At 41.4% G+C, this 13,542-nt stretch overlaps 1 protein-coding gene across 1 annotated transcript in view; it reads left to right on the forward strand.

Annotated features, from left to right (window-relative positions):
* LOC133956091 (voltage-gated potassium channel subunit beta-2-like) overlaps positions 1–13,542 on the forward strand; it is a 49,958-nt gene that overhangs the window by 2,495 nt on the left and 33,921 nt on the right. The window contains exon 2 of the mRNA XM_062390918.1: positions 638–978. Within this exon, the coding sequence (XP_062246902.1) occupies positions 638–978 (341 nt within the window). The remainder of the gene's footprint in view (positions 1–637; positions 979–13,542) is intronic.

Here is a 13,542-nt window from a genome sequence, read left to right on the forward strand (position 1 = left end):
TGACAAAAACATTTCATCACAATCTATTGCCCTGTAGCCAATTCCAGTTAAAGTCAATTCAATTTTATTTGTATAGCTTCAAATCATAATATACATTACCTCAAGACACTTTACATATATACCAAACAGTTCCTACAATTAGCAGCTCTTGCTATCTGCTGCATATGATGTAATGTCAAGTGTTCGTTTTTATTGCACGCTCATTGTGGGAACTGTTGGGTTTCTCTATAAAAGATTATAAGGTCTTGACTGTCTATGTAGAGTGCCTTGAGATAATGCATATTGGATGTGGTGCTAAACAGATACAATTTTATGAATTGAATCAATCAACCCTCGGATTATGTGAGTATTAAGTCATAATCATGTGAATTTGTGCACTTTCATTTTATCATCCGCACACACATACATCAGTCACCTATAATTCAATAATTCAGATTGCACAAACAGAGCAGAAAGCATCAGACATATATAGTTATGTTACGAGCCATGATGCAAAAGGCAGTTTGACGGGTTGAGAAAAGTGAAAGTATTGTCTGGATGATTGGACTGAGAGCAGCATGTTTACAATATAGTCAATTGCTCTGTCAGATTACTGTTGGCTGGTGACACTAGATTTTGTTATGTCATAACCTTGTAGATGCCAAAGCCTGGGGGCAGTGGAGGGGTGCCTCCTTCAAGTCGAGACAGCAGTGGGATTTGTCGAAGCAGTAGCATCAGCAGTGGAAGTGGCATGTCTGGAGGCAAGATACTGTCTCTATCATCCATGAGTGATAGCCTGCACAATGGCCAGAGCTGTTTCTTGTCAGAGCAAGCCCTCGAGCAGGAGGAAAGGCAGCAGCGCACTCACCACTTGGCTGAGTTTCAGCGGCTAAAAGAGGTTCGTGCAGCTGCTCAGCTCAAAAACCTGGAAGATTTCCTCAGGATGAACCATGTGTCACTCAGGGACAGCATGTCTTATTCTACGGGCATGATTTACAGGTAAACCACACAAGCGTGCACATGCACACATACACGCTCATATGGAAACCGCAGTTTAGTGATGATATCATTATCACAAGGGCCGGCCCTGGCAATGTTGGAGCCCTAGGCGAGATTTCAGATTGGCGCCAGATTGCGCCCTAGGCTACCGCCTATGCCAGGATAGTGACCTGATTATCACTATTGCTAATGTAGTCCGAAACATTCAATCTGCAGCTTAACCTTTAGAGTGGGTTAAAATATCTGATGAAAAGCTGCTCCATACAGTGAGGTAAGTGCTAACAGACAAGGGGCCTCCATAATTGGCCTAAAGGCAGTCCCAAAAAATGTGTTCAACATTTACAAGGAGTTTCTCTCTTTCCATACATACGTCAGCCCCAAGCGCTTTTCCTCAGCCATGAGATAAGATGGGTCTTCCGTTCAACCATGAGGCCAGAAATCTAGTTGTATTCATTTATTCGGACCTGAACTTCTAAAAACATTGACATAACAGCATATCATCAGCTATTGGTCAAGTCAGTATTGCCAAAATTAGACAATTTCTCTCATTCAGTGATGCACACACTGTTATTCATGATGTTATCTCAAGCCATCAAGATATAAGTCATTATTTGGAGGACTATCCCTGAAATCCATTATAAATAACGTTATAATTTTTATTATTATAAGATAAATATATTAGTCCCACTATGGAAAAGCAAACTCAGTAAAAGTTATAATAAGTAAAAAATACATAGAGTAGATAAATAAACATAGAGATAATTATAGAAACATGTACAGTGTAAACAAAATATAAACAAGTAAAATAGTATTGCACCCATGGGTTAGGGTTGAATTTATTCATTTGAATACCCTTAGTGAGATAGATAAGGTGTGTGTGGTTACTGGGAGCAGAGTTGGTTAAGCTTAGGGCAGCTGGAAAGAACGACCTGTGATCCCTCTCCTCAGACACTGGGTAAATCAGTTTATCACTCAAGGAGCTTCACAGTGCTGTAATGGCATCCTGCAGGAATATGAGCTGGTCTACCACCTCCACTGGTTCATGGGGGCATTCCTGGGCCGAGCTAGACCTCCTAATGAGTATATCCAGTCTCTTCCTGTCAGCGGTTAAGATGCTGCTGCCCAAGCAGTCAACTACAAAGAAATAGGGCTGATCAATCAATCAATCAACAAATTTTATTTGTATAGCCCATATTCACAAATTACAATTCAGATCATAGGGCTTTAACAGGGTGTGACATCCTCTGTCCTTAACCCTCAGCAAGAGTAAGGAAAAACTATTAAAAACCCTTTTAACAGGGTCAAAATACGTAGAAACCTCATGAGAGCCACATGTGAGGGATCCCTCTCCCAGGACGGACAGAAGTGCAATAGATGCCACGTGTAGGAGAACATCATCAATAATCAAAGTCTCTAGCAGCATTGATGAGGGTAGACATCCCGAAAGACAACCCCAACATGACATGCCAAGCAGTCCTGCTGCAAGCACAGTCCATGCTCAGCAACCACCGCCCGTGCCCAATGCCAACGCGACACAGGGTCCGCCACCAGCACAACGATCAGCCCACATGACTCAGAATCTGCCACATTGGATCCAACACCGTGACCCCCGGTGCGCGATCCACAAACCGCAATCCATGGTGCGGCCACAGAGGCCCTGGATCTGCGGGTGATAAAGCAAAGGGATTCCGGGGAAGGGGGATAGGGATGGAGAAGAGGAAGGAGAAGCTGGAAAGAGAAGCTCCGTGTGTCATGTGTCATAAAATAGAACAAGTAACGTTCTGGCGCACTAATTAGCTCTAACTATAAGCTTTATCAAAAAGGAAGGGTTTTGAGCCTACTTTTAAAAGAAAAGATGGTGTCTGCCTCCAGAACTGACAGCTGAGGGGCTTGATGGCTAAAAGCTCTGGCTCCTACTCTACTTTTAGAGACTTTAGGGACGACAAGTAGGCTTGAATTCTGGGAGCGGAGTGCTCTAGCGGGTTTATAAGGTATTAACAGCTCTTTAAGGTATAAAGGCGGTATTTTATTAAGGGCCTTGAAGGTGAGACGGAGAATTTTAAATTCTATTCTAGATTTAACTGGAAGCCAGTGTAGCGATGCTAATATTGGAGAAATGTGCTCTCTTCTCTTTGTTCTCGTCAGGACACGTGCTGCGGCATTTTGGACAAGCTGTAGAGTCTTTAACGACTTCCTGCTGGAGCCTGATAATAATGAATTACAATAGTCCAGTCTCGATGTAACAAAGACGTGGACTAGTTTTTCTGCATCTTTTTGTGAAAGGACATGTCTAATTTTTTAAATGTTACGCAAGTGCAAAAAAGCGGTCCTAGAAATTTGTTTCAAGTGACTATTAAAGGATCAATCAGGATCGAAGATCACTCCCAAGTTCCTGACTGTTTCATTGGAAGCAAGGGCAATGTCGTCTAGCGCAGCTATATCATTAGATAATGAATCTCTAAGGTGTTTGGGGCCAAGTATTATAACCTCTGTTTTGTCTGAGTTTAATAAGAGAAAATTGCGGGTCATCCAGGTTGTTATGTCCTTGAGACATGTTCGAAGTTTAGTTAATTGATTACTTTGTTCAGGTTTTATTGACAAATATAACTGGGTGTCATCCGCATAGCAGTGGAAATTTACAGAGTGTGTCCTGATAATGTTTCCTAGTGGAAGCATATATAATGAGAATAAAATTGGGCCGAGCACAGAGCCCTGTGGAACACCATGGTTAACTTTGGTGCGCATAGATGACTCATCATTAATTTGCACAAATTGGGAGCGATCAGAAAAATACGATTTAAACCAGTTAAGGGCGGTTCCATTAATGTTAATTAACTGTTTGAGTCTTTGTAATAAAATTTGATGGTCAATTGTGTTGAATGCTGCACTGAGATCTAACAGAACGAGGACAGACACAAGTCCCTGATCTGGGGCTATTAAAAGGTCATTAGTGACTTTTGCCAAGGCTGTCTCTGTACTGTGATTGGCTCTAAACCCCGATTGAAAGTCTTCATATATATTATTTTCCTGGCGAAACTCACACAGCTGATTGGCAACAACTTTTTCTAAGATTTTAGAAATGAAGGGGAGATTAGATATTGGCCTGTAATTGGCTAAAACCTCTGGGTCTAGGGTGGGTTGTTGGTTTAGAGCCTGAGATTAATTTGGTAAACTGATCACGGGTGATCAGAGAGAAGCTGTCTAGATAATGGGTAGGATTCTCAGCCGTTTCTGAGATCTCTGTTGTTTGGAGGGTATTAGTGCCAATTGAGGGCAGGAGATGGTTGATTTTATTTCTAATAGTTTGAATTTTATCATTAAAAAAGGTCATAAAGATATTGCTATTTAGGGATCTAGGAATACTGGGTTCGGTGGAGGTGTGACTCTCTGTCAGCCTGGCTACGGTGCTGAAGAGAAACCTGGGGTTGTATTTATTCTCTTCTATTAGTTTTGAATCGTAGGCGGCTCTTGCTTTGTGGAGAGCCTTTTTATATTCTTTAACACTATTCCTCCAGCAACAAGGTTTTCAACATTGTTGCTGGAGCGCCACTTCCTTTCTAGTTTTCTTGATAATTGTTTTAACTCATTTGTCTGGGAATTATACCACGGAGCTAATTTACTATGTTTGACATTTTTCTTTTTTAGAGGCGCTATTGAGTCTAATATTAATCGTAATGAGTCTGCAGAGCTATCGACGAGGTGGTCGATCTCAATGGAGCTCAGGGTTTTAAAGAATTTGTTGTTTATATCGACTGCTAATACGGGTTTTAATGTAATTGGGATTATTTCCTTAAATTTAGCTACAGCACTATCAGGTAGACATCTAGAAAATGAATGTTTTATTAGTGGCATATATTCAGTTATTGAAAAATCAAAGGTTATTAAATTATGGTCTGATAGAACTGGATTGCGCGGAAGTACTGTTAAATTTTCAATTCCGACACTGTACGATAATACAAGGTCAAGTGTGTGGTTACCACAATGAGTAGGTTTGTGCACACACTGACTGAAACCAATAGAGTCTAGTATTGAAATAAATGCTACCCTAAGGCAATCTTTATTATTATCAACATGAATATTAAAGTCACCAACAATAATAATTTTATCGGTCTTTAGGACTAAGTTTGATAAAAACTCTGGGAATTCATAAAAACTCAGGGAATTCATAAAAATCCCTTTAAGCATAGGGGCATGTTTTTTATTAAAGGGGACATATTATGAAAATTCCACTTTTGTAGTGCTTCTACACATTAGTTTGGGTATCTGGCATGTCTACCGTCCCAAAAACTCTGGAAAAAAACACTCCCGTGATTTGTTGTGGTTCCTCTATTTCAGAAACTATGTCCTAAAGTGCGTCCAATGGAATTTCCCCCGAAATAGACGTCAAGTCGAAAAATGCCCATTTAGTACATTCCCCTATAGCTCTATGCACTCCCCCACTACCACTCGACCCACCCCTAGATGGACCCTCCCACTTTATATAACCTCGGTCCACCGGTGTCGGCCATTTCATTCTTGCAAGCCTTGGCCTTGGTAACACTTGGATAAGCTAACAGCAGCATGAATCAACACCCGAGATGCTCAGTGGTCGGCTGCACAAATCAGCACAAATGTATTCATGTGACTCCAGCTTCAGAAGACACAGGATTGAGATGGATTGAGTTCATATATGATGGCAACGTTCCTGCCACCACTTTGAATCGGACTGTTTTATCAACCTGGGCCAATATAACGCTGGATTCTCGAAAAGGTTGTTATTGGAAGAGGGGTCGGTGCCATCTTTCCATCGCAATACTGAAGACGAGGGAAATGTAAGTATTTTTTTTTATAATTCTGGTATTTGCTTCTTTTAGACATTTTGTGTGGAGACTAGTGCCGTTAGCATGTTGTGTCGTGTGTGTGAGGGGGCAGGGGGGCTAGTATGTAGTAGTGGGGGATAGGGAGAGACTTTACAGGAGTTTTCATTAATCGAGGACAGCTGGTGAGAGTCCACGGTGAACGGTGATCGCACGGCAGGTTCGTGAGTGTTGTGCTCTCCACGCTACTACGAGCCCGGTAGTAGCTGCTATGAGCATAGGTAGTAGCTGCTGTAGCTTGAAGTTAGCTACATGCGCCCGTAGCAGCTGCTATGAGCTCCGGTTGTAGGTGCTGTAGCTTGAAGTTAGCTACGGTTGCTGCTGTGAGCTCCGGTTGTAGGTGCTGTAGCTTGAAGTTAGCTACGGATGCTTGGAGCAGCTGCTTTGAGCTCCGGTTGTAGCTGCTGTAGCTTGAAGTTAGCTACGGATGCTTGAAGCAGCTGCTACGAGCTCCGATTGTAGCTGCTGTAGCTTGAAGTTAGCTACGGATGCTTGTAGCAGCTGCTACGAGCGTCTGCCGTAGCGAACTTCCAGCCCAGTGCTGCCGTGGGAAAAAATCAGCGGCACAGTACTAACGGGAGGACACGCGAGCGGAGGGGGGAAAGAGCGTGGAGAGCACAACACTCACAAACCTAACTTCCAGCTACAGCTGCTGCTACGGGCGCTCGTTCAAGATACCGGAGGATGTTGTTGTCATAATGTGCGGGACTAGAACAATTATTCATTACCAGCCCTAGTTTGGGGAAATGTGTACTTGTATCTTTGTATGCATGACAGTAGTACAAACATGAATAACATTGCTGCGTTTGATGTTCAGGCAAGCACATCTGTTCACTGTGCTAGGCTACATCACGTAGCATGCCAGACGGACCCATCAAAGATGCCCACACATGGAACGCAGCTTTCTATGAAAACACTGCAAACTCACTACAAAAGTACAGGTTTGTTTACGCTCAGTTACTTCGTCATGTCATTGATTGTGTCTCCGTGTTAAAGTTGTAACAGCATCTCATTTGTTGTGACTCCATGGATACTGTGTCTGTTTTATCATAGGCACACAGAAAACTGTGCTGCCCTGATGTCGGTGTTGGGACCTCAGCTGTAAGAGGCCTCGCTTGGAGGAGGGAGAGGACAACCCAAGTATGGACTTCGGAGAGCCACAGGATGCTACCTATGATCCTGATGACTCGATCACAGTCTTGACTTAGTCAGCAGATGTGACGTGAGTGACTCAATATTTAATCTAAACAGTTCAATAATCAGATGGATTACAATCCTACACTTTTTTAGCTGTTGCAGCCTTTGGGTGAAATCTTTGTCTTTCTAATAGAATGGAATCTTCTAACCCTGTTCATAATCAATCAATCAATCAATCAATCAAATTTTATTTGTATAGACCATATTCACAAATTACAATTCATCTCATAGGGCTTTAACAGGGTGTGACATCCTCTGTCCTTAACCCTCAGCAGGAGTAAGGAAAAACTACAAAAAACCCTTTTAACAGGGTAGAAATATGTAGAAACCTCAGAGAGAGCCACATGTGAGGGATCCCTCTCCCAGGACGGACAAAAGTGCAATAGATGCCACATGCAGAACAACATCATCAATAATCAAAGTCTCTAGCAGCATTGATGAGGGTAGACATCCCGAAAGACAACCCCAACATGACATGCCAAGCAGTCCCGCTGCAAGCACAGTCCATGCTCAGCAACCATCTAGACCACGATCCACCATCCAGACCAGACGCCACTCCAGTCCTCAGTCACCGTCCACCGCCGCCCACCAGGAGGACCCATCACAAGCCACCACCGCCGTCCTGGTCCACCGCCCGTGCCCAATGCCAACGCGACACAGGGTCCACCACCAGCACCACGATCAGCCCACATGACTCAGAATCCGCCACACTGGATCCAACACCGCGACCCCCGGTGCGCGATCCACAAACCGTAATCCATGGTGCGGCCACAGAGGCCCTGGATCTGCGGGTGATAAAGCAAAGGGATTCCGGGGAAGGGGGATAGGGATGGAGAAGAGGAAGGAGAAGCTGGAAAGAGAAGCACAGTGTGTCATGTGTCATAAAATAGAACAAGTAACGTTCTGGCGCACTAATTAGCTCTAACTATAAGCTTTATCAAAAAGGAAGGTTTTGAGCCTACTTTTAAACGAACAGATGGTGACTGCCTCCCGAACTGAAAGTGGTAGATTATTCCACAGCCGAGGGGCTTGATGGCTAAAAGCTCTGGCTCCTACTCTACTTTTAGAGAATTTAGGGACGACAAGTAGGCTTGAATTCTGGGAGCGGAGTGCTCTAGTGGGTTTATAAGGTATTAACAGCTCTTTAAGGTATAAAGGCGCTATTTTATTAAGGGCCTTGAAGGTGAGGAGGAGAATTTTAAATTCTATTCTAGATTTAACTGGAAGCCAGTGTAGCGATGCTAATATTGGAGAAATGTGCTCTCTTCTCTTTGTTCTCGTCAGGACACGTGCTGCGGCATTTTGGACAAGCTGTAGAGTCTTTAACGACTTCCTGCTGGAGCCTGATAATAATGAATTACAATAGTCCAGTCTTGATGTAACAAAGACGTGGACTAGTTTTTCTGCATCTTTTTGTGAAAGGACATGTCTAATTTTTGAAATGTTACGCAAGTGCAAAAAAGCGGTCCTAGAAATTTGTTTCAAGTGACTATTAAAGGATCAATCAGGATCGAAGATCACTCCCAAGTTCCTGACTGTTTCATTGGAAGCAAGGGCAATGTCGTCTAGCGCAGCTATATCATTAGATAATGCATCTCTAAGGTGTTTGGGGCCAAGTATTATAACCTCTGTTTTGTCTGAGTTTAATAAGAGAAAATTGCGGGTCATCCAGGTTTTATGTCCTTGAGACATGTTCGAAGTTTAGTTAATTGATTACTTTGTTCAGGTTTTATTGACAAATATAACTGGGTGTCATCCTCATAGCAGTGGAAATTTACCGAGTGTGTCCTGATAATGTTTCCTAGTGGAAGCATATATAATGAGAATAAAATTGGACCGAGCACAGAGCCCTGTGGAACACCATGATTAACCTTGGTGCGCACAGATGACTCATCATTAATTTGCACAAATTGGGAGCGATCAGAAAAATACGATTTAAACCAGTTAAGGGCGGTTCCATTAATGTTAATTAACTGTTTGTCTTTGTAATAAAATTTGATGGTCAATTGTGTCGAATGCTGCACTAAGATCTAACAGAACAAGGACAGACACAAGTCCCTGATCTGAGGCTATTAAAAGGTCATTAGTGACTTTTGCCAAGGCTGTCTCTGTACTGTGATTGGCTCTAAACCCCGATTGAAAGTCTTCATATATATTATTTTCCTGGAGAAACTCACACAGCTGATTGGCTACCACTTTTTCTAAGATTTTAGAAATGAAGGGGAGGTTAGATATTGGTCTGTAAGTGGCTAAAACCTCTGGGTCTAGGGTGGCTTTTTTGAGTAGGGGTTTGATGACAGCTATTTTAAAAGACTGTGGTACATAACCTGATGATAATGACAGATTGATAATGTTATGTAACGAACTATCAATTAGGGGCAGAATTTCTTTAAGTAATTTGGTAGGAATGGGATCTAAGATACAGGTTGTTGGTTTAGAACCTGAGATTAATTTGGTAAACTGATCACGGGTGATCAGAGAGAAGCTGTCTAAGTAATGGGTAGGATTCTCAGCCGTTTCTGAGATCTCTGTTGTTGGGAGGATATTAGTGCCAATTGAGGGCAGGAGATGGTTGATTTTATTTCTAATAGTTTGAATTTTATCATTAAAAAAGGTCATAAAGATATTGCTATTTAGGGATCGAGGAATACTGGGTTCGGTGGAGGTGTGACTCTCTGTCAGCCTGGCTACAGTGCTGAAGAGAAACCTGGGGTTGTTTTTATTCTCTTCTATTAGTTTTGAATAGTAGGCGGCTCTTGCTTTGTGGAGAGCCTTTTTATATTCTTTAACACTATTCCTCCAGCAACAAGGTTTTCAACATTGTTGCTAGAGCGCCACTTCCTTTCTAGTTTTCTTGATAATTGTTTTAACTCATTTGTCTGGGAATTATACCACGGAGCTAATTTACTATGTTTGACATTTTTCTTTTTTAAAGGCGCTATTGAGTCTAATGTTAATCGTAATGAGTCTGCAGAGCTATCGACGAGGTGGTCGATCTCAATGGAGCTCAGGGTTTTAAAGAATTTGTTGTTTATATCTACTGCTAATACGGGTTTAAATGTAATTGGGATTATTTCCTTAAATTTAGCTACAGCACTATCAGGTAGACATCTAGAAAATGAATTTTTTATTAGTGGCATATATTCAGTTATTGAAAAATCAAAGGTTATTAAATTATGGTCTGATAGAACTGGATTGCGCGGAAGTACTGTTAAATTTTCAATTGCGACACCGTACGATAATACAAGGTCAAGTGTGTGGTTCATAAGACACCCACATATATTGTCTATGAAAACTGCCTCCTGGAGCTGTTTGAGGTTTGTCCTGTGTGTCGGCGGGGGACAGATGTAATATATAAGAAGGGCGAGTGCACAGCAAAGCCGGTGAAAGCAGATGCAATCTTCCATGATTGTCACAGGCTCTATTTAAAATCCAAACAATGTACAAACAGTATGTGAAACATAAATAACATATCAATTAACTGCTGTCTTTAAATGGTCTTCACCATTTAAAGACCATTTATTTATCGTCTTCACGATAAATAGAATAATATAATTTATAAAAGAAAATAATAAATTCAAAAATGTGCAAAATGTCCAATTTTTCCCCCCAATTTGTATTACAGATTACGTGGATATCCTGTTGGACCTCATCTTTCACGAGGTTTTCAGGACCCCGGCCCCATGTGTGAATTGGTGCTGAAGATCTCAAAACCTGAGGATTTCTCTGCTAAGTATGAGAAACCTGACAAGCAGGAAGTTATAGCCAGCTATGTGTTGAGTTTCAATCAAGGGCAGGTCTGAACCCTGTATAACTTCGCTGAGCATCAGGGACGCTCTGCGTATCTGGAGCACCGAGCAGGAGGGCAGGACAACCCTGATTCTCAGGCCAAGATGGCCTCAACACCAGCTAACAAAGCTCCTGTACGCCAAATACCTCTAATGGCTGAGCAAAGTTCACATTGTATTTAGAGAATAAAAGGTGACACACAAATATAAAGTGTTTCTTTGTTTACAGTATGGCTACTGATGGCACAAATTGTATTTTTGTAATCAATGTTTTTATTATACTTGGTATTTTTTGTATTTATTACCTCTGTCCCAGCCAGTACATTTAATAACTATGATTAAAAATCTCTGTGGCAATCTTTCTGACAATAAAAGTTTATAGAAACAGTTGTGTGCTTTTAATGTTTGATATGTAACATGTCAACAATTGTCTTGTGTAAGTAGAGCAGTTAGCAAAGTAATACAGAGGGAAGAGTAATTTATGTATTTTATTCCTCAGTCATATTTGTATTGCAGAAATGACTAATATCTCATGCATAAAAAAAAACAAAACTTACTGCTCTCTTCCTCTTAGACATAAAGGCCCATAATCTGCCCTATAGATGTTGAATGCATTCTGTAGTGAGAACACGTTCAAACACACAGGCTAATTAATGGAGGTAAAAACGTTATGTCCTACACCTTCATGAGAGGGGGGAGGGGTGAGAAGGGGGAGGGATGAGAGGGGTGAAAGTGGGTGGGGTAAGATGGGGGAGGGGTGGGAGGGGGGCGTGGCCCTCAAAACGGGTTGATCCGAGGAGGGCTGTTTTAGACAGAGTAAAAAGATGCTGTTTTAAATGATCCTTGTGGTATTTTTACCAAAAAATGTTACAGATATTTCATTAAGACCCCAAGGAACCATATCAACTGGGCATAATATGTCCCCTTTAAAGGAAATACAGTCTTTCAACCTCACATAATAGCCCTGCAGAAGACATGGTCCCTGTGTAAACAACAGCATAAATGGAAGCAGTATATCCGCTGCATGCATTAAGGGCCAGGCAAAAGACACAGTTCGGGTTTGACCAACAGGCAGACCATGTATTATAAAATGCAACTGTGAGCGTAAGCCGAGAACTTATCATGGTGATATTTATTGATTGAAAGCTCGATGTACAAGCAGAAATATACACAAACTAAGGCAGTTATGCAACTTTATCTATTCAATGCTCAATATTCACATTAATATCAATTCATATATACAGCATCTGTTCAATGCACAATATTTAGCTTCTCACTTCAACAATATTTTCTGCAGAGGAGCTGCTACTGCATCACAATGCTTTTACATATAGACTTTGACTTGAATAAAGCCATTATTTGAACTATTTCCTTGTATAAAAGTAGTCCTGTTTACTCAAATAAATACTATACAGTACGAAGTCATGCATCTTCTGTGGCTGCAAATATTTAGGGTTAGGGTTAGTGATAATGATAAATTAGAATGGATTTGGTCAACAGAAAAGCTTGAATGCTTCGCTGCCAGTAGCGGACACACAGCGCGCGTGATCAACAGACAAACGACTTACAGGCGATCTGCGGCACATCCGCAGCCTGTGAGTCCAGAGAGTGATCATCTTCATAAAGTCAAGGACACGTAATGCACGCCTGTTTAGCTCCCCTCTAGGCGAGCTTAAATGATATATCAGTAAAATTTGCACATTTCCCATTAATTCAGGATGTTTTCTAGCAATAGAAATGATAACACAACAGGTGATGACATGTTTAGCCGCATGTTGTCTTTTAACCGCTGGCTGTCGAGGTGGTGTCCTGTAAACGGCGTGGGCTTTATAGATAATTGGCTAACTTTTTTGAGAAAACCTGGTCTTGTTAGGAGAGACGGCGTTCATCCCACTTGGGATGGAGCAGCTCTCTTATCTAGGAATATTACTAAGTCTATAACATGACAACCCATAGTTGGGACCAGGAAGCAGAGCTGCAGTGCTAAACACTTCTCTGCGCTCCCTCTGGATCAGTCACAAAACCCCATAGAGATTGTGTCTGTTCACCGTCCGATTAAATTATTGAAATTAAACAATAATAGAACGAGAACTCCACACAAAAATTTAATACAAATTAAAACAACCTCTGAAACAATACAGGAAACCCAGACTTTTAAATGTGGTCTTTTAAACATTAGATCACTGGAAAAAAAGGCTCTTTTAGTTAATGAAATAGTCTCTGATTACAACATAGATTTATTGTCCCTCACTGAGACGTGGCTGCATCCTGATGATTATGTCAGTCTAAATGAATCTACTCCCCCCAGTCATATCAATTCACAGGTTCCTAGAGAAATTGGGCGAGGAGGTGCAGTTGCTGCTATTTTTAACTCCAGTCTATCAATTAATCCTAAACCTAAACTCAGCTACAAGTCATTTGAATGTCTGGTTCTTAGTCTTCCACGCCAATCAAGGAACCACCAACAGCCAATCATATTTGCCGTAGTTTACCGTGCTCCCAGGGCTTATACTGAATTTTTAAAGGAATTCCCTGAGTTTTTATCAAACTTAGTCCTAAAGACCGATAAAATTATTATTGTTGGTGACTTTAATATTCATGTTGATAATAATAAAGATTGCCTTAGCGTAGCATTTATTTCAATACTAGACTCTATTGGTTTCAGTCAGTGTGTGCACAAACCTACTCATTGTGGTAACCACACACTTGACCTTGTATTATCG

Source organism: Platichthys flesus, chromosome 7, assembly GCF_949316205.1.
Source record: "Platichthys flesus chromosome 7, fPlaFle2.1, whole genome shotgun sequence".
NCBI classification, from domain to species: Eukaryota; Metazoa; Chordata; class Actinopteri; order Pleuronectiformes; family Pleuronectidae; genus Platichthys; species Platichthys flesus.